Here is a 22,428-nt window from a genome sequence, read left to right as displayed (position 1 = left end):
CACGACAACCCAGCAATATTCTCGATAACTTATGATGCTCTTCCATGAAACAGTAAGAATGCCATCTTCTTTGATGCAGTTGTAGATTTGTCTATATATTCAGGTATACGTGTTACTTGTCCTCCGTCATATCCTCGACACTCAGTCCCCCCTGTATTATCACCACATGAACAGCATTGTCCGTATGAAGTGGAGGTGGACTTACACATCACAAGCATAAAATCTTACCCTATTTAAAATAATCATCATTAAAAATAGTTAATGATTTGATTACCATATATTCCCAAATGTGATAAGGGAAATTATTTCACATTAGATCTAATGGAATATGAAGAAAAATGTATTTTTTCCTCTCTGGTTCTGTGTAAGAATTACATTTCACTAACTGACCTTGACAACCTAATTGAACATTATACCAATACAGAACATTACCAAAGCAGAAATGAAAGCATGTCATCCTTGAACACTGTCAGCCTCCTAGTGAGCACGACTGTCTTCTCACTGTTATTTCTCTTTGACTCTGAGTGAAAGGACCTTCCTCCCAAAGTGAAGAGCATAATTTAGTATGCTCTAATGACACAGAACTATTCAGCAACCCGGCTACCTATAATTGTATAAGCAGGGCTGGGAGAATAATAGTTCCAAACCTTCAGCCCCCAAGCTTTTCCCCTACATATGTAGTGACCTAAGATCTCCAAAAGACAGAGAGACAGAGCCAGACAGAGATAACTAGAGCCACTAAGTTATGTGAACTATGGAGAGCCCATTATTTCTTAATATGCGTTTTTAATTTGAAAATTAGAAGCAGACTGGAAGTGAAGCTAATTCCCAATGTGTCATTCTCTCTCTGCGTTTGTGTGTGAGAGATGTGGGTGGGTTCATGGGTTTAACCATGCAGCTTGTCCTCATGTGGCAATCACCAATGTTCCCTGCCTAATACCTGTAACTCAGTGGCTCATACTGGACGTTAATGAGTACTGAGAAGGGCAAAACTCGTCTAGCAGAGGGAGAGAGAATGAGAGGAGGAATGAACTAGGGAACACAGAGAGAGAGAGAAGGGGAAATGGTGTTTGTCTAATGAACTCATAGCCCACTGTACACTGTCACTCTCCAGCTCAGCGCTGTGACCGAGACAATGCAGCCACATTGTGGCTCCAGCATTGTCTGCGCCAACCCAGGCAGCCAGCACCCCATAGAGAATCAATGACTCCTGTAACTTAAACTTGGTGGCAGTGCTGGCAAGCCGAGGCAGCTGTCATTCTGTGTATTGTTTGTGCTGACAGCAGCCTCTGATGAGAGCATTGTAAAGTGCAATGTGGAGGCTGTACAAGTTCACCAAGAGATGATAAAGATTTCTATTGCAAGCTGCAGCCGCTGTAAAAGAACAGTTAAGGTGTCGGAAATTAAATAGTGTCAGAGGACTTAGGCTTTTTTGGTCATATTCTCTTCCAGTGTTTTTGTTGAATTTAACACACCCTTATTAAAAAGGAAATAACTAAACTATAGTCATTAAGTCATTGGGTATGGGATCAAATAAGGGTCATGAATATTTGGAACTTATAAAAAGATATTGGATTTGTAAAAACATATTGTGCACAAAGTTAAGGTTTGCACATATGCAAAACAATATTTGTAATTGCAGAAAAATTTTGTGCTTCAGTGAAACAAACCTGCAGTTGCAAAAAATAATTTGTGAATGTTAAAAAAACAGATTTGTAGTTGTAAAATTATTTTTTGTGCTCTCAGTTCATATTTGCACATGTGTAAAAAAATGTGGCTGAAAAACTGTTTGTATTTGTGTCCTTAAATTTGTGCCTGAACAATTTCATCTTGACTATTTTATAGAATCTAAGTTACAGACACACAAAGTTCCTATCCACAAATGTTAGCCTAAAGTTACAAACATAAGCTTCCATTTACAGACACTTAAATTTCCTTCAAATGTCCTTTCTTGCACACATGCAAACCTTTTCTTTGTGCACAATATGTTTTTACATATATTTTTACCAATATTTTACATATTGGTTAATCTGTACAATTCCTGAGAGTCATTTAGTACATGTTATGTAGTACCAGTTCTGTCCTGATGTTTATATTGGGGAGCACTAGACTGTCAAAATCAAAGAAAAGCCTAAACAACAAGTCTTCAGGGAGGGTCTTCTGCTCCCCAGCCCATCACTCTCATACAGTCCTCCTGTTACTGATTTTTAACAGACCTACTATAGTACTTTTACTTTTTTAAAACTTCAATTCTTATCTTGGTATCAGCAATTAATCTTTGGCATTCCATAAAGTAAATTATAAAATAAAAAGATAACACTTATTTGAGCTTTATGTGTGTTGTCTTGCAGTATGAGCCCCTGCATACAGATGAGAACAAAATTATAATGCCAGCTGTCAACATCTTAGGCTTGGACCTGCAGCAGGCATCAAATTTAAAAACCAAACATCGTAATGCAATAGAGCCACAGCCTGCATCTCACACACCTCAGAAACCTGACATCTAGATTTTCTTCTGTTTATCAAATGTGCAAAGAAAAAGAGCTGTTATTCTGTCTCACTGTATTTCTGACATACCTTAAAGCCTAAACTACAAACCTTCAAAACTTGATTTTAGAGACAAGCAGCTCAGATGTACATGGAGCATGACACCACCTTTTGACCACAATGCTAGGCCTGTGGGATTCCATTGAGGTTTTGTCTTGTACTTGATTTGTTGACTGTAGGAGGAAAAGTGGTTAAAAACAGACATAGGCAATGAGAGCCAGTTAAAAAGAGAGCAAGGAACTCCATAAGATGTGTTGCAAATTTTCAGAATGACAACCAATCTGAGGAAGTGAGACGTAGTAACACCGAAGTTTAACTAGTTAGCATCCAGGATATGAAAATCAATTTAAGTAAAAGTGGAGGATCTAGAACTTTTTCCTCTCAAAACTCTGCTGTTCCTGTTGAAAGCTACAATTTTTCAGTAATCACATGCTTTTAAGCTTGTGTAACACCAGCTTTGTTTTTGTCTATTCTAAGCCCTCAGCAGTCTGCATTATATGTGATAATGCAAACCACAAAAATCAATTCTCCAGTTCTTTGATTCTGGACAATCATCCTGTATGTCAGAATTTACTTCTTAATTATCTCAAAATGAGGAGGCCTCTCAGGGATTTCAAGTTTTTCCCAGCTGTATAAAATAAAATTTCAGACGACCCAATGGCCAGGGGTCCAGCGCCTTAATGGGCTCTGGTGATTTTAGTGATGGGGTCCTGTAGTGCCTCAGCCCCAACTAGAAGTTGAAAGGCTCTGCAGCCGATCGACCAGAGATCAGGGCTAATAGAAAGGTATTGAAGTTTTAGAGATAGCTGAGACAGCTGTGTGTGTGTGGATGTGTGTTGTTCCTTTTAGGTCTTAAGAGCTCTTATACCGAGCAGTAAAACATGGAGCGCAACACTCCCTGACCCTGCAGGTCATTTCATCTACTTCCAAATGTCACGGCGTCATAGACCTTTGTTGAGATCAGCTAGGGCACCTGTGTGTTTGTCTTACAGGTAGTGTGTGTTTTTACTCTGCTTTCCTCTACAGTCACAGTAGAACCATGAGCTGAAGACAGCTATCATAAGCCAGTGAAAGAGCACATTTATGAATCTATGAGGAAACTTAAAAAAGGCAAGGAAAGTCTCCAAAATGAATAGCCTACATTGCAGACAAATCAGTAATTTTGTTGTTCCCTTTTCTCCTCCAGGTCAGTAATGAGGTGAGAGAGCCACGGTGGTCAGTGTGTGGCGTGCGGCCGTTTACCAACCATTAAAGATTAATAGAAACAGAAGAAGAGCGGAGAGGTCAGCACGGCTAAAGCCAATGATATTAACAGGAAATAGGATGGAGCAGAAACAATGTAGGCGGGCTTCAGCTAAACAAGACATTATCATTCATTTACAGGATATTTGTCATTCACAACACAACCTGCCTCCACAAAAACTGCTGTGATGTTTGACATGGCAACAGCAGCAGAATAATACAGCAGATATTTCAATGCCTAATTCTCAAATCACTTTTTCCCCTTCTCTTCCCCTCATCTTTTCAATATTTTCAATCTTCCTGTCATTTCATTTTGCTGTCATTTTCTCTCCTCTCATTCTCTCATTTCCCCTTAGTTTCTTCTCTTCTAGATGCTAATGTTTTCTCTTTTCTTTATATTTTTCTTGCAGTTTCCTTTTCCTTTCATGCTCTTTACTACTTTGCCTTTAACTACAGTTTCCTTCCCTTCCTCATATCTTTTCTGCTCTCTACCTCTCCAGTTCCACTCTACTCCTCTTTATCCTGGAGAGATCCAACTTTATTGGCAGAGCTTTAGAGAACCAATACCAGGAGATTAAACCTGTGTCCTTTTACTCTTCTGTTAATAAAACAGCCGCTCTGTCACAAGTAGGTAGCTTTCTCTTTCTCTCTCTCTGTGGCTTTCCACACTCCAGCCTAGCTTACAGCAAACTGAGATCCACACTGAAATCAAATACATGTGTGTTTGTGTGAGTGCTGTATATTTATCAGTGCTTTATTATCAACAGCAGGGGTCCACTCCTGGATGAATTCACCAAGATTTCTTTGTCTCTCTTGCTGAGTGTTTTTTTTTTCTCATTTTTCTTCTGTTTGCAGCAACACATACAAATTCAAAGAGCCTCTGTGACCCTCCATGTTGTTCATGAGCACACGTCCACAGATTTATTCATTTAGATTAACATTATTATCCTCAAAGCCCTCACAACTTTCTCTCCTCAGATTAAAGAGTCTTTACATTTAATGTGTTTTTGATTTGCCTTAGACACCAGTTTCCACAAGCCCTTTAACTCCTGTCCTGGTCTTTATTTATCTGTTCATTCTAACAAAGTAATCCTCAATATTAATGTCAGACCTGATCTGTTTACCATGATGACTGCATCAGATCGTCAGCAATCTCTCAGACCAGTGTGAAGTGTTGTGGAAGACTAGTGATTTTGTTGTTGTACATTCACTCTCTTGACAACAAGTCACAGTCTACCTCAGTGAGTCACACATCTGCAACTCTTCCTGTTTTATTTGTGTGTTTTGACCTCCAGTGTCCATGCAGCTTCTGCAACTCTGTTAGTTTCATTGGATCTCCACTAACCTTCGTTCAAACAGGTACGCTGATAGAGAATCAGTTGTTCTGATGATGCTTCTCTCAGAAAGTAAAAAAAATAAAATCACTCCAGGTTTCACATATGAGGTATGGCTATTAAATAATGAGACTGTGCTTATTAGAATAAAACCATGTGGTTTAAAGTCACACTGAGTGTTATGTATTAAAGGTTATGTATTCGTGCACAACTGCTATAAGTTTACAATCAGTGATGTCTTTAGTTTACTGCCTCTAATTGAAGTGAACATGTTTTTTTCTCAGGCGTTGGAAAAGGATTAACTTGAAAGTTGAGCAATGCATTAACTTGAAGTTTTGGGTGAAAATGAATCAAACAGCAGCCAGAGCTTTTTGTACAATAAATGGCACAGAAGTTTTAGTGAAGGCAGAGAAGATGTCCAAGATGATGAACGTTCTGGGCACCCGTACAAATCAAAAACTTCTGAAAAAACATCTAAACAATTTAACAAATCGTTCGAAATGATCAGTGACTCAATATAAGAATGACTGCAGAAATAGGCTCCATTAATAAAGGAACAGTTCAGCAAATTTTGCATGAAAATTTGAACATGACAAAAGTGAGTACCAAAGTTGTCCCAAAACTTCTGACTCCTGATCAAAAGGAAAAATACAAGAAAATTTGTGGAGACATTTTTGGAACAAATTGAAAGAAAACCAAATTTTTAGAAGGAGTGATTACATGCGATGAAACTTGGATCTTCTGACAAGACCCTGAGACAAAACGGCAGTTAATACTTTGGAAAACACCATCATCACCCAGGATGAAGAAAGCATGACAAAGCAAGTCCAACTTCAAGGCCATGGTGATTGTTTCTTTGACATTAAGGGTATAGTTTATGAGGAGTGGGTCAATGGTAAATCAGTGCTATTACAAACAGGTTCTAGAAAAACTCAGAGAAAAGTCAGAAGAAAGAGACCACAGTTATGGAAAAATGGTTTCTTTCTTCATCAAGTCTTTATCAATGCGCCGGCTCACACTGTGCTCTGAGTAAAGCAGTTGTGGCCCAAAAAAAAAAATCCCAGTGCTTGATCATCCTCCCTATTCAGCTAATGTAGCACCATGTGACTTTTTCCTTTTTCTAAGATCAAATCTGTCTGTGTTAGAAGTTAAGAAATGAATGGTAGAGGTTCTGAGACAACTGTCTGAAGAAGATCTGCTGCACTGCTTTGATCAGTGGAAGACCCAGATACTGTACAGTGGTGTGTTGATGCAGAAGGGTATTATACTGAAGGAAAAAGACATTGAAAAATTTTTATATTCAATAAAATTGTATTACTTCATTAGTCTCATTTTTTAATTGCCATTCCTCATACTTTAGGTTGATTTAGCAACACCTGAGGTAACAATACATTTCATTCCCAGGTCATCAAATTAAAATGCTAAATCCCTTTTGAATCTCATTCAGATCAGCAGCACTGTTGCCTGTCATAAAGATCCAAATGATCGGGTATATTTTCTGCCTCTCTAGCAGGATTAAAGCTGTGCTGTGTTGGTTTGATTTAGACAAAATATATATAATATAGGGAAAATGCCATGGGTGGTTCACACCAATTTTTGGAATCACAGTGAACTCTAATCCTGGGCGTCTCCTGGGTGAAGGTCTTTGCAGGGGGGCTCTGTTCTGGTAAAGGTAAGTTCTGTCAATCAATTACCTGCATACTGAAGCTGCTTTTGTTGTGTATTTGTTTTTGTATGTTTACTTTTTATAGAGAATAAATACAACACTGTCCTTTCCAAATAGCAAATGCTCTGGTACTGTTGCATTACGTTGCTTATGCTACAGGACTGCAACACATCTGCCAATGTGATTTAAAAAAAATGTCTTTTTATTTTCCTCCATCTCTTGCATTTAACCTGTACTGTATACATTTTCAACTGTACCTGAAATAAAATGAAAGATTGTAGCCCATTTGTGTGAGCTGATTAATGCTCTGCTCTCTGCATATTCCACCCCATTGTACATGTCAGCCAGACTCCAACTGTGGCAATCAATTCAATCAGCAGCGCTTATGAACCCATTACAATCTAGCTGCGAGCAGGCAGGGTCTGCATCCTTCGACTGGCCTCAAAGTAATTACTATTAAGTCAAGCCAAAAGGGACAGACGGCTGGAAGGATAAAAAAATAGATGGATGGATTGGTAGATGGATGGGTAGAGTCATATAACATGCCTCTAATGACTTGGATGTGACGATGAATATGCAATTGGAAAAGGAGTGGGCGTTATTGTTATTTACACCCAAACAATCCCATTCTGAGAACGCTGTAAGGGGTTGCTATGGAAACTATTTAACTACTCAACCACACTTAACACAACTACCCAATTCTGAAGGCCAGAGGTCTCACAGTCTTGAGATTGTAATATACACTCCCCTCCAAAAGTACTGGAACGGTGAGGCCATCTCCTTTATTTCTGCTGTAGACTGAAAAAATTGGGGTTTGACATCAAAAGATGAATATGAGACAAGAGATCAGCATGTCAGCTTTTATTTCCAGGTATTTCTGGATCTGATACATGATTTAGAAGATTGCACCTTTTGTTTGAACCCACCCATTTTTTTATGTGAGCAAAAGTATTGGAACATGTGACTGACAGGTGTGTTTTGTTGGCCAGGTGTACCCTATTACATTGATTTTTTACACAATAAATAGTACTGAATGTCTACACAAGCTCAAACACAAACACAGTGGAGGTAGTGTCATGGCTTGGGCTTGCATGGAATCTTCTGGGACAGGCTCATTAATCTTCATTGATGATGTAACACATGATGGCAGCAGCTAAATTAACTCAGAAGTCTACATAAACATTTTGTCAATTTAAAGAAAGATGCAACCAAACTGATTGGGAGATCCTTCATCATGCAGCAAGATAATTACCCAAAACAAACTGGCAAAACAACAAAGGAGTTCATCAGGGGCAAGAAGTGGAAGGTTGTAGACTGGCAAAGTCAATCTCCAGACTTTACCCCTATAGAGCAGGGGTCACTAATTGGCGGACCGCAGTCCATGTCTGGACCCAGATGCCATCTGATACGGACCTGGACCCAGACCTACAATCATTAGACTTAAAGGGAACTTTAAATTTGACAGGGTGCTCCTTTTTTAACCCGTGCAGCTATTCTAGGATTTATGGTACTGGTTTTGCAGATCAGGAAATGCACAGACCAACTGCATTCGAGTTAAGCCATCTCATGTGACGCTACTCTGCCAATGAACTGTCTGCATTTCAGGTGGTAAACATTGAACCGCTGTATTCATAAAAGGGACAGACAGGAGGAAGACAGAAAGAGAAGAGAAAGGAAAGGAAAAGAAAAGAAAGAAAGAAAAAAGGAGAGAAAGAAGAAAGAAAGAAAGAAAGAAAGAAAGAAAGAAAGACAAAGAGAGGAGACGAAAAGACAAGTGTGTACCAGATCTTTGGTTTATTACATTTGTGCTGACTGGACCTTTTTGAATTTTAGTTGATTACCCCTGCTATGGAGCATTCATTTGACCTTGCTAAAGAGGAAACTGAAGGGAGTAACCCCCCAAAAACAAGCAATAATTGAAAGAGGCTGTGGTGAATGCCTGGAAAAACATCACAACAGAAGAATGCAATTAGGTTTGATGCAGTTATTGCAAGAAAAGGATTGGCAACTAAATATTAAGTCTTATTCACTTTAATTTGTTTTAAGTCCATCTATTCCAGTACTTCTGGTCACTTAAAACGTGGTGTTCAACTACAAATAATGCTATCTTCTAAGTTGTGTATCAGATCCAGATTTAAATACCTGGAAATAAAAGCTGAAAAGTTGATCTCTTGTCTCATATTTATCTTTTGATGTCAAACCCAAATGTTTTTGGTCTAGAGTGAAAATAAAGGAAATGGCCTCGCCGTTCCAGTACTTTTGGAGGGGAGTGTAAGTCAGAAATTCATTGGCCACCATATCAGCAAGAGGCGGCCAACCACCTTTACCTTGTGCGTAATTACAGGCTCCACTCTCCCTCTGCACAACAAAGGGATTTTAACAATGCTCCAAGTGAAATTTTCCACCATGTGGTTGAACTGTCAACTGCTGAGTGACCAGCCTGTGGTTCTGTGTCCCATGACCAGAGGTAGGAGTGTGAACATGGGAAATGAGGGGGTGTCCAGTGAAGTGATAAAATCACTGCTTATGCATTTCATTATTGCTTGTTTTTAACCTTTCAACATCCAGTCTTCACCAGTGTAGCCTATTATTCAGAATACGCAATCAACACTGTCAGTGATATCCCAATACCCAATCAACTACATTTATTAGCTTGTTCTAATTTGTTTCAGCTTTTAATTTAAAATCAAGTTGTTTTAAAACTGAATACTGGTAGTGCCTTTTCTATGAAGTACAGTTTTATAAAATAATCAAATCATTAGAGAGATGGTTTAGGCTGCTCATATTTTAGATGTATAAAGTAACAAATAAAAACCAACTGGTTACTACAGCATGCCTTGATAAACAATACAAGGATTTTGAATAGAAAACCAAATGAGGAAAAACTGCAAATGTTTTTAAGTTACAGCTTTCAGCCAATTGACAGTATCACAATCATACCATATACTTTTTTTTAAGTAAACACAATAAACTTTTGTCCTACAGTGATAATTTTGTCAAGTAAAATTATGAATAAAAAAGCTTGTTGACATTCAGAATCCATGATATTTCTCTGTTGTGGGTAATTCTGTGAAAACACAACATGTCTGTAGCTCGCCTGTCTCTCAGCTCGAGAGGGCAGAAAAACCAGGTTTGCAGGGTGCACAGAACACATGATTTGGTACCACATTTAGGCACCTGTACTAAAAGAAAAGGACTGAAAATATTTTGATTGACTAAAACTGGACTAAAATGTTTTTGAGTTTTTATCAACAAAAACTAGACTAAGATTATAAAGGGTAGAGATGTCTAAGATGTGACTAAAACTTAAAGGTATTTAATCTGAAGACTCAGACTAAAAAGAAAAATAGCTGTCAAAATGAACACTGGTGCCCCAAGAAAGGATAAGCAGAGAAGACACCAAACCCAGTTGAATCCTTATAATTTGCCTCCATAAGTCAACCATGCAGACTGATGGGCAGCAAAATGTCCATATTAGACAATTCTGTTCTTCCAAATCAAACAGCAAATTATTGTCATAGATCTCAAGATAAAATGTAGTTGATCCCTGCTATCATTAGGCAGGAGGCGGGGTATACTTTTGACAAGTAGCCAGTCAGTCACTGGGCTGATGTACAGACCTACAACGATTCACACTCACACTCAAATTCACACCTAGAGGCAATTTTAGAATGACTAATTATCATAATGGACTCAAAGTGTGGCTTCAAACTAAGAACCTTCTCAGTGTGAGGATAACTAACCACTGAAACCTATCGTCTCAAGTAGAAATCTTGTTGAGAAACCAATTTTAATTAAAGTTTTACAAGACATACAGTAGGGATGAAAACAACCTACCTTTGTTAAACATATATTTGACCAAGATAAGCTCTTCATTAGAAGTAAAGGAAGCATTGAGTTTTAGGTTAGATTACTACTTTTTGTGGCAGTAGACCCCTGTTGTGATGTCTACAGTAACAGTAGTACTAAGTTAGTTTAATAATAGACCATGCTCTTCAAGTTATACAAAAATGGACATGGGTTTGCTAGACATCTTGAATGACAACTCCTCTCCTAAAAGTGATATAGTAAAGTTGACCCAATCATACATCCTGCTGTTATCCTCGCAAACACTTTGTTGCTTCTCAGTGTCACTAGATTACTTATTTGCCCCTGCTTTAACTACAATGGACTGAGATGACAGTGATGCAAAAATAAACTTTCCCATATAGGGGGACCTGGTGAAACAACAGATGCTGGTGATCATCTTGGACATTTTCTGGGTGCACATTACTTTGTTTACAGGTCGGTGTCATATAGGGCTTCATTCATTTGCGGTTGTGCCACCTGACATTTGCAACTACTTTCAAATAAAACAGGTCAATACTTTGACACGAACCATTACTTTAGTTCTAGTCAGAAAGTGGACACACTTTTTTTCAAATGAAATGAAGTTTTATGCAGTTTTACCTTGGTCTTACCATCTAACATTAAACATGGACACAGTCACCTAGGCAAAATTGTAATTATTTTCATTAAAAAACATATATATCTTTTTTTTACCCTGTTAAAAGTAAAGTAAATATTATAGGAGCTTTAAGTAAATAGTATTTCTTATAAAGCAAAAGATTTATCATACAATACATTTTTAGCAGTTTCACATTGGTTGTAACACCTGACATGGAAAGTGTACCTGCCCACTGGTGGTTAAAAGAAGAGGTTTTATCTTTAATTGAAAAGAATCTATTAACCATTTCACTTGGCTTTGAGTGTCAGCTAGAGTTAAATAAATTAGAAATTATGCTACAGACTGTTTTTACCACTTTTAGACACTTTTATAATAAAAGTCTCAGAATTACAGCTGCACCACCCTGACATTTAAGAACATGCAAATACAAGGACAAAAGTATTTTGATGATGTTACTAACTTTAAAATTATACATTTTAGTACATTTCTCACAATTAAAATGCCATTTCTAACTGTGGCAGTAATCTGTTAATTTACTTGAATGGCCGCGCCACCTGACATTTTTAGGGTTTGAAATATGAAGTTAATTATAATATTCAAACGTATTGGAAATATACTCAAACAAAGCAGTATTGAAAAAATGAATTTATATGTGCCATGAACTAAACACTTCTTCTAAAAAGGAAATAATAGATTTGGACACAAAAATATGAGCGTCATGCCACTGGCAAAAGAAAATTTCCCATTCAACTCACTAAGCATTTTAGTGATGTACTGGTATCAATTTATAGTCTACATTTAAAACACAAACAACTTCTTTTTAGATAAACAGTGACTGTACACAAGAATATCACAGAATATAATAGATAATGGTTTCTCTCTCTCCTCTCTTCTGTAGCAGCATTGATTTCATGTTTATGCTTTAATCACTGAGATATAAAATACAATCTGGAAAAATGTGTAATTTCACTAAGCTTGATTTACCAAATTCGCTTTTGCACAAAAGGTCTAGGACTTGTGTCTAAAATCAAAAACACCACTGTATCTTTATACATGTATATATATGGTTATATAAATATATGTGACCTCTTTTTATATTTAAAGTAACTCCCCAACCTTCTTCTGCCATCTGCTAGCAGAGCAAAGTACATTACAATAACATGTTGGAGGGTCACTTCAATTTAAAAAAAAAGAAAAAACAAATTTATATATACATATATATATATATATATATATATATATATATATATATATATATACAGTGCTTAACAAATTTAGCATCATGAAGTGCTTTAATGCGGACGCTTTCATATTCAGTGAGCTCTCCACGTTTTACCATTTTGAACAGGAATGAGGAATTTCAAACTGAATTCACCTTTTTAATACCCAAATTTGAGCCGGCTAACTGGGCTTCTCTGAGAAGTCTGAAATTAATCAAGATAGCATTCAACCACTAAAACTCATTTTTGTCTGTTCAGGAATGCAAGTAAATAACTATAATTTGACATATTCATCAAGGGATAATAATGTGCTTTACTATTTTTTCAGTTTTTTTGGAAATTAGTAGATTTGAAAATTCATGGATAAAAATAATAATTATATTTTAGCATTAAAAATATCATTTGGGTTAAAGAGCTTCTACATATTGGTGTATTAACCATTGCAGAAACATAAAAATGATTTTGGTAATTACCAATGCTGTTAATGTAGGGCAGCTGTGGCATAAACCTTACTTTGGGTGGTGGTCTAATAAATTTGTTAAGCACTGTATATAAGTATATACAGTAAAATAATAAAGCCACAAGCACTGATGGATACCACAGACCTTTCAACCACTCATTAAACTGCATTTTCTCAAAGAAAAGTTTCTTTTTTTTTGCCCCTGCCACAGAGAGGTCACTGAGCATTTCCACCAAACACAGTTTACATTGTATATCTGCCTTATATTTTATCTTTGTAAAGGCTGTAACAGTGGTGACAAATGTCATTAACAGGAGATATGAATCATATAATACTGATCCTTGACCAGCCAAGATGACCATTTTTTTATATAATAGCTCCTTCAAGGTCCATCATGGTGGTGAATGGCCTGAAATCTTCCACAGCCAACATTTATCTTGCCTTTGGTTAATGGCAGGTTTTAATATCAGTCTCTGATTGAATAATACTAAAGTGCAACCCATGAAAGAGCAAATGTTCTGAGACACCTAGTTTCTTACTCCTTTCCTCTATGTGGACTAAATGACCCAGAAGCACTCTTCACGGTCCTTAGATGTATTTAAAATGTCAAAGTCTCTTTATATGCCATAAAATAAAGTAGCTAATACACTGTAGTCAGTAAAAATCATTAAGCGTGACAGTTCACCTACCCTTCTATGTTTTACTTTATTCAGTTTGCTGTAACACTGATGGTTCATTTAACTGATTTATTTATTTAGTTAGTTATTTTCAGTTTACAGTCATGCTGTAGAGTAAACTTAGTTTCCTAATTCAAAAGTTCAAACAGGACACCAATTTTTTAAGTTAGGCTTTTAATCTTCTCTCTCCTTTAGAGACATTTCATGGCAGTTTTTGACATCATTGGACTTTTTTTTTTCCAACTCATGTATTTCTTTATTCATCTTGTTTTTGGATGCCGAGCTGCATCATTTACAGAGCAGTTAAAAGCCTAAAATCAGACCCTTTCACAGCTGGAGGTAAAATGGGCATAAAAAAAGAGAAAAACACACCAAAACAAGAGGGCAAGCATATGCTTATGGATGTATTTTAATAAAAATAATTCTGTCAAAATTAAACAGAATACAATATTTCTTTTTTTTTTTTTAACATGTTTCCAGTACATAGGTATTTTTTCAATAACATTTTTTCCTTTTTTATTTTTTTTTAAAGGTTTTAAAAGTCATGCTAAGTAGAGGGTAACTCAATTCACAATTTTTTTAAGTTTTTGTTTGCTAAAACTCAAAATTCAAAATATGAAATAAAAATTATGATAGAGGTCAATTGTCTGTGACGCTTAAATCCTTTCCTTCAGCCTCTCCAAAGGAAGTCCATGTGGCTTTAGAGGCCTTCGGCCCAATTCCAAACTGTTCACGTCCTCCTTTTTGTCAAAACAATCACTGATCACATCAGTGGTTATGTCTATGAAGGGATTTAGTTGAAGGGTGTGCAATAACAGCACTGAGACGCAGCCCAGGCTCAAACACAAAGGACAGCTGGGAGACTTGTTTCCTACTGGTATACAACAAAGGTTGTTCTTTAACAGTAAGTGTGTGTAACAGAAGTCCTTTACATTTGTAGAAGCAGAAGTTGCAAATGTGTGCGGTATGTGTGGTTATTAGAATAGTTCCTATTATACCAGAAGGTCTTTATAAAAACAGCTTGGTAAAAGTTTGACCACATACCCTGTAGTAAATCTCACATTGCATTCACACATCTCCAGTATTATATCATTTCCATATTTCTTTACTGTAGACTTAAATCTCAAAAATGGTAATATGCACATCAAGGTATCAAGGTAGATCCACAAGCCATTCCTTGGTCACAACAAAGCAGCTGGAGTGACACCTTGCCACTAATCAAACAACATTCAGTCAGTGCTATTTGGTAGACAATAGGTCTGGTGTTAAAAAAAATGAAATATTTCAGATAGACTGAGAGCTGGAACTTAGACTGAGAGGCAATCACTGATGAACATGGAGGTATGGTACAATTGCATCTGATTTACAGTTTTGCCATAAACCATCTGATTTCCCCTTTTCTGCAGTGAAGAACACACAAAATGACAGTGTTGGAATAAATGTCAAAATTACTGTAGAAGGAGCCGACTAGTCCATTAGGAATAAACAGTTCCGTTAAGTATAAATAACTATGTATAAAAGAGCTAATAAATTGTGAAATAATTTAGTCAATTTGATTGTAAGTTAATGAAATTCATCCCAGGTCAACTCCTTTTGGCTACAGACATGATAAAAAGTGTATGTTTTAATGCAGTAAAAATGCAGCTACAATCCGGATAAACTGACTGCCTTTACATTATGTTGTCAACACTGTCTTTTCACTCAAACCCCAAATGTGAAATATAAATCAAGAGTCAAGAGTAGCAACCAAGAAATACTGAAAGCCTAAAGCTGATGACAAAAACAAAATGTGTGTTTTTATAAAGAGCAGTGTGATAATAAGCAACTACAATCTAAACTTAGCTAGTAAGTAGCCTACTGGCTCAGAGGAACTATTGAAACTGGAAAAAAGGGATGTTACAATTGCTGAGTCTACAAATACAAGCTGCTAAAACTTGACTGAAAGGGGAGGAAGCAGAGAATCTTTGTAACCACAGTGCAAATACAGTTGCAGAAGAGGCATTTCAAATAGACCATTGTTCAAATTCAATTATTTCACAATGTATTGGCTCAATTATATATTTCACTGTATTCCTTTATACGTTTTCTGTACCCATTCATCACTCTGGCTAATTAACACAATATTAAAAACTTGCAGGCTCCATACACAGTAGCAAACAGAAAGGAGGATTCACAGAAGAAACTCCATTGTGTTTTCATGCTATTTGGGGCTGAACAGGTATTTTCTAAAGCTGTATGACTTTAAATTGATATCTCCTCAACAAGATCAATGTGGTTCTTTTGTAAATCTCACAATGGCCGGCAGCAAACCTTAAAAAAATAAAAGATACTGCTTTTCTAGTTTTGACCGAGTGACTCTACAAACCGAAAAGCTTTGTTTCTACATCCATCTCTTTAATAATAGAGTAGGACTTGGGCAAGTTTGTAACTGTAAGACAAACAGGTGCAAGTCAAAGTTTGAACAAAAGTCCTTTCCCTCATACACATACACTGGTTTCCACAACCTGGTTTGGGATCAACATTCAACAGTGAGAGCAAGACTGCGATTTAATGTCACTATTTGCCCCTTTAAAAACTCCTTTCTTTATGACAAGTGACATGCTATCTGTATTTGGGCACAGAGAAGATTGTGAATGTTGTGACAAAAGGAAACGCCAACTGTCATGGCATGCCCAGGAGTGACTAGACTTTGAGCATTTTACATTGCGTGCTTTTTAGTCAGCCTATGAGAATGATTTTCTCCATACTGGCATGGTTTTGTGTTGTGTGAGCAGGTGTTGTAGGTGCAGCTATGCTTGAGCCCTGCCACTTTTGACTACACCACTGATTGGGTGATTATCTGACAGTAAAATTCCAGTTCTGTTTACTGGAAAAATTCCCTCTCGCAGAAACAAGCCAATTACCTATTTTATAAAGGTAACCATTCTTCCAGGGTATGTCTTGTTCTTTAGCTGTTAGCCTGTTGACTCCAAATATTTTACATTCTTTAAACATACAGAGGTTCCTTACCTTCAGCCCATGAGAACAATTTGGGGATCAACTTTTGCCAAACATGATTCTGAGTAATATTAGTGTTTTAACAAATAAAGCACAAGCCATGACCAGAATGATGCACTGCTCCAAACAGTAACAGGAGTAAAGACTGCTGGGCTCTTGTTTTCTCATCTTCATGAATATGAGTTAAGATCGAGTTATCAGGTAAGTACGTTTACCTTCAGTTTTTGTGGTGACCATGGTAACCAGATGTGGGTGTTGTGGTCTGTGATATGATGAAAATAACAATGAATAAAATACTGAACGTAGGGAATCAAAATCCACCCATGAAAACAATAGCAAAATAAAAAGGGAAATTACAATTTGCTTTGTCCAGGATGGCCACAACAAACTGACAAAAAAGAACTATAAAAATGGCTAGATAAACAGAATAATAATTATCTTTAAATAGTGTCACACATTTATTTATTTGATAATACTAAATTAAAAGGAAGCTTTCTTCTTTTCCGTCTTCTCTGCTTCTGTTTGTGCCGCTTGGTTTGACCGACAGCCAAACCCACCAATCACACTCCTGCGGTTTCTGCCGTCATCGTGACACCTACCTGCTGGACAAGGCTTCTCTCAGTGCTACTTAACCTTAACCTGTGGACAGAAAGGCAGTTATTTAAGAAAGGTAATGAAGGAATGTTGCATTAATCTAGCACTAATCAAACGTTTATTTCCAGCAAATACTGTTTTGTATTTCAGATTTGTGTATGGGTTATTGTTTTTCCAATACAACCCATTTATTCTATCATCATTGATAATAAACCCAAAAGAGATGATACTAAGTTATTATTAAGGAAGGCTATTATGTTTATCCTTCAACCTGAGTGTTATTTTCTGAATTAAAATATATAAATGATAAAGGGGAAATGGCTAGGATTAGGGCTGAAAGATTGCAAAGAGGGGGAAAAACTTGTTTTGCACTATGTTATCACTTTCTGGGATAAATATTGTGTTTGTTGACAAGATAGATGAATGCAGCACTTTTTTATGTACATTTGTGCATCTATCCATTATCTACACTGTTTATACTGTTTGGGATATGTACATTTATTTGATTTTATATCAAAACAATTAATTTCTTCTTATTTGGGGTCTTCAGGTCATTTTGGGATTTCAAACACCATTGACTGGGTCATCCCCCTCTGACAGCGGCTCTGTCACACACACATAAACACACACACACACATACACACACAGAGCAGGAGATGGGAAAAGTTGAGAAGGTGGAGCAACACATTTCTTCACAAACTTTATGAACAAAATTGTTAGTTACTCTAGTACTGTAGAAACATCAACCACTTCAATTCTGCAGCTATCTGCCTGGAGCATCATGCCGGTGTATCTGTATCAGCAGCAGCATCACCTGTAGCCTGAATGTTCTTCATGCTGACACACATACTCTGCATGCACAGTGCACAGTTTCTGACTGATAATGGAAATATCAGACAGACTGTTTATTTTTAAAATAGTCCTAAAAACAAGAAAACCTAGGGTTTTGCTATTCATCAAACACCACTGGAGTAGCAACATGACACACTTCAGACCATGAGTTAGTATAAAATGCTCAGCCCTAGTTTGGATACTGACTGAATTATCATGTAACGCTAATAAAATACAGGAAAAAAAGACAGCATTATTAATATAACCCTCAGCATTATTATTATTATGTGTGTTGTTTACACCGTGCACCTGAAAAACAATGTCTTTCTTGAAAGCAACACCCGTCTCTACATGAGACAATAACTATTTCAAACACAGATGTAAGGTTGTTATACAAGCTTCTATCTGTATGTTCATACACAGTAATACAATACTGGATACAATACAATACAATACATGCATCAGAAGATGACAGCTGATTAATATTTATCCAAACAAATAGCTTTGTTTGTTTTAAGCTTCAAGCTGACCTTAAAATACCGTAATTACCTTGGCATATTGCTACAAAATCTATTCAAGAGAAATACCTCTAAGGTTTCTTTAAGGCTGACTCAGAGAGTAACAGTTTGAAATGAAATTTAACTTCATGTTTATATAGAAACCTTTAGTCCACATGTGAAGTAAGAAGATGGAATAACCCATGGGTAGAGCATTGAATTGAAAAGGTCTGCGACTACGATGTATTTTATCAGTCAGCAAGTCTAAAAATTTTGTAAAGCACCTGTGTAATTTGTATGGTTCCCTCTAACCTAAAGCAACCATGAGCACAGCTGTATAGTCTGAGGAGGGACCTGATTGACAAGTAGTGCTTGTGATTATTATATACCTGGACCTGGGCTAGTGCAAAAAGTTGTCCACTCTGGCGAAGGAGCAGGAACCAGACCGGACCCGGGCCATAAGCTGAACACACTCTGTGGCCTGGCCGAGTGCTAACATCAGCGGAGGCTGCTTAGGCAGATTTTGAGACTCTGGAAGAAAAACATGGAATCAGGCATGAAAGCAACAGATGAGCTGTACTGAATAAATTAAACTGACAATCAAAAAAGTATGTGTTTTTTTCTAAAACAAGGATGTGTCCTTGGCCTCAGTTGCTCTTCTTAAATTTGCAGTTTGGTCACTGCAATAAAATAGATATCATATCCTAAAGAAATGTGCTTCTGCCTGCAGTTATCTGCAGTAAATGTCATAACATCCACTCAGAATATTTATTTATTTCATATCATGCATGCATTTTTTTCATAATTAGCCTATGTCTTGGTCTTATCACAGAGTCAGTTTCAGATCAGTTATTGTAAAGAATATCAAACAACATCTTGCATCTATTCTGAAATATATTACCTGATAGTTTGTATAAGGCTAAATATGAAATATAGGAAGACTCTTTCTGAACCTCGGACAATGATAACTTGCCACATGCATTGCATTTTTGATGTTTGAGTGAGACTGCTACACTTTTTTCTACATGGCTTTGGCCGTCCTATTTTATAATGAATAAAAGAAGCTTTTGCTTATATACAGTGTTTAACAAATTTATTAGACCACCACCCAAAGTAAGGTTTATGCCACAGCTGCCCTACATTAACAGCACTGGTAATTACCAAAATCATTTTTTTATGTTTCTGCAGTGGTTAATACACCAATATGTAGAAGCTCTTTAACCCAAATGATATTTTTAATGAAAAAATATAATCATTATTGTTATCCATGAATTTTCAAATTTACTGATTTACAAAAAAAACTGAAAAATAGTAAAGCACATTATTATTCCTTGATGAATATGTCAAATTATAGTTATTTACTTGCATTCCTGAACAGAAAAATGAGTTTTAGTGGTTGAATGCTATGCTTGATTAATTTCTGACTTCTCAGAGAAGCCCAGTGAGGTGGCTCAAATTTGGGTATAAAAAGGTGAATTCAGTTTGAAATTCCTCATTCTTGTTCAAAACTGTAAAATGCGGAGAGCTCAATGAAAATGAAAGAGTCTGCTTTAAAGCACTTCATGATGCTGGATGGTTTCTGTGACAAATATGACAGGTGGTCTAATAAATTTGTTAAGCACTGAATATCTGCATAACGCAAAGAATGTGTTTGCACTTTACCCAATATGGCACTATTGAGTGCGGAGCAGAGGGATTCTCTCTGTGTAGGGTCTAACTGCTGGCCCACTGGGCAGTTCCATGGGTCTGAGTATGCTAGCAGGCTGAATGCATCCTACAGATGGACGAAAACACAAAAGAGCAACATAATGAAAACAAAGCAGGGAACACAATGTGCAGCTTTAAGGATGGATTTCAACGTGACAGTCTACCCACTCTAAATAAAGTCATACAACCAAAAAACTGATCAGTAGAAAACATGACATTACAATATAGCACCATGGTTATATGATGGGCCTCTCCTCAACAATTGTTATCACAAAATATGTGTCTAGCCATTTTAGCATGAACTTATTTGACAGTTCAAATGAAATTGTAAGTGAAGTTGAGTCAGACAAGTTGACATCCACACTAACAAAATTAAAGTTTTTGGTACTTTTCTTATGAAAAACATGAAATGCTAACAAAATATTGAGCTTACAAAAAATACCACAGGTAAATACATCAGATAAAATCTCTAACAGTTCTTAGACCAACTTTGGCTGTTTTATTTCTAATTTCAACCTCCTAAAAGGTTATAAGTAAGAAATGTTGAGCCCCACTTGTTTCATATACCATGCAAAACAACTGGGGGCTGGCAAATTATTTATGGACCTGATTCCAAAATATGACAAGAAAAAAGACAGTCTTTATTTGAATGGCCAAAACATTGTCTCTGATGGTGTAATGATGTTGCTGTTTTTGTGTGATGTGGAATCTTTCTGACCCCTGGTGGTCAAAACTATGAAGTACAATCAAAATAGAAAACTGATGTCATCAATCTTTTCAGGAATATTTTAGTTTAGAAGGACATTGGCTTTTTAGTTGTGATGGAGGTTTTATGTACTGCCAGCATTGCAGTTTTTAAAACTACACAGAAACAACTACAGACAAAACAGAACCTGTCCTAGATCCAGGTCTTATTGTTTTCACAGTGACTCTATTATTCTCAGGACGCTAGAATCAAAGGACAAATACAACAGACAAACCAATGGTTGTGAGAAATGTTGGGCTCTTTTTGCTTTGAATATTTCTAAACTATGCATAACTCACATTTCTACTGCTTGCATGACATACTTTGACTGAGGTTTTAACTGATTCAAACATAAAATATCTCCTAATAAGTTTTGAGATCTTTCCTAATCTGTTGCAGTGCAGCTGCTAGAATCAAAAGTGAGACAATACCTGTAACATCTTCTTGTGTGTAGCATTCTTGCCATACTCGCGGCACAGTTGTTCATTAAGTGCCTGCAGCTCCCGTCCAAACTGGATCATCCTTTCTGTGGCTGCCTGGTTCCCTCCACAAAGCTGTCTACTATTACTCCAGCCTTCCTCTGTCAGAAAGAAATGGACACATGCCTAAACAGTTAAACTACACAGATAAAATCCTTAAAGGATAATACAAAATAAAAGAAAAAAGCAAAAGTTGAAGTGTTTTTAAATCATAAATAACTGTAGATCACAACACAATGGGCAGTGCCTATTACGGTTTTACTTCATATGATACAGTGCCATCACTTGATATGCAAATATGAACATGTCTAAGTGTGTTGTTTTTTTTTTACTGGTTATTATTGGACAAATTAGGCCTACAGTGCTGTGAAAAAGAATATGCCCCCTTCCTTATTTCTTTCTTTTTGCATATGTACCTTATATGTTTCAGATCATCAAACAAATATCAATATTTAACCAAGATAACCAAAGTAAATACAAAATGCAGTTTTTGAAATGATGGTTGCGCCTCCTTTTGCGGCAAAAACTGCAAGCAAGTAATATGAGTCTTTTCACATCGCTGTTGAGGAATTGTGGCCTATAGTTCTTTCCAGAGTTGCCTTTCCAGACAGATGGATGTTAGTGACTCTATTTCACATCTGTTCTCAAGTATCTTTAGATCCCAGCATAATGTGTTGTTTTTGGAGATCTTTAAGCCTACTTCACTTTGTCGGACATGTTCTGTTAATCAATTTCTTGATTCGACTGCTCTGGCAGTAAACAGACCTGTGTGTGGCTAGTAAAACTTAACTCACATTGGACCATACTTTTCACATTGGACCAGATAGGTTTGGAGCACTGTACATCATTCAAAAGAGTTCTGCCACCATTTTTATAGTTTCCTCAAACACAGGCAGTGCTGCTGCTGCTGGAAAAGGACACAAACTCTTAAGATGTAAAACCATTCAAAAACTGCGCAGCAGATGTTTTTATTATGGTAATCAAA

General features: G+C 36.7%; 1 protein-coding gene across 1 annotated transcript in view; it reads right to left on the bottom strand.

Moving 5' to 3' along the window:
- Positions 1–13,865: 13,865 nt before the first annotated feature.
- ranbp10 (RAN binding protein 10) overlaps positions 13,866–22,428 on the bottom strand; it is a 41,672-nt gene continuing 33,109 nt past the window's right edge. Inside the window, exons 12-15 of the mRNA XM_041795817.1 lie at positions 21,396–21,544; positions 20,175–20,286; positions 18,902–19,043; positions 13,866–17,229 (exon numbers count right to left, since the gene is read on the bottom strand). Coding sequence (XP_041651751.1) covers positions 18,913–19,043; positions 20,175–20,286; positions 21,396–21,544 — 392 coding nt within the window. The 3' untranslated portion in view covers positions 13,866–17,229; positions 18,902–18,912. The remainder of the gene's footprint in view (positions 17,230–18,901; positions 19,044–20,174; positions 20,287–21,395; positions 21,545–22,428) is intronic.

Source organism: Cheilinus undulatus, linkage group 9, assembly GCF_018320785.1.
Source record: "Cheilinus undulatus linkage group 9, ASM1832078v1, whole genome shotgun sequence".
Classification (NCBI taxonomy): Eukaryota; Metazoa; Chordata; class Actinopteri; order Labriformes; family Labridae; genus Cheilinus; species Cheilinus undulatus.
Note: the sequence above shows the minus strand (reverse complement) of the source record. Positions and strands in the feature narration are given on the sequence as shown.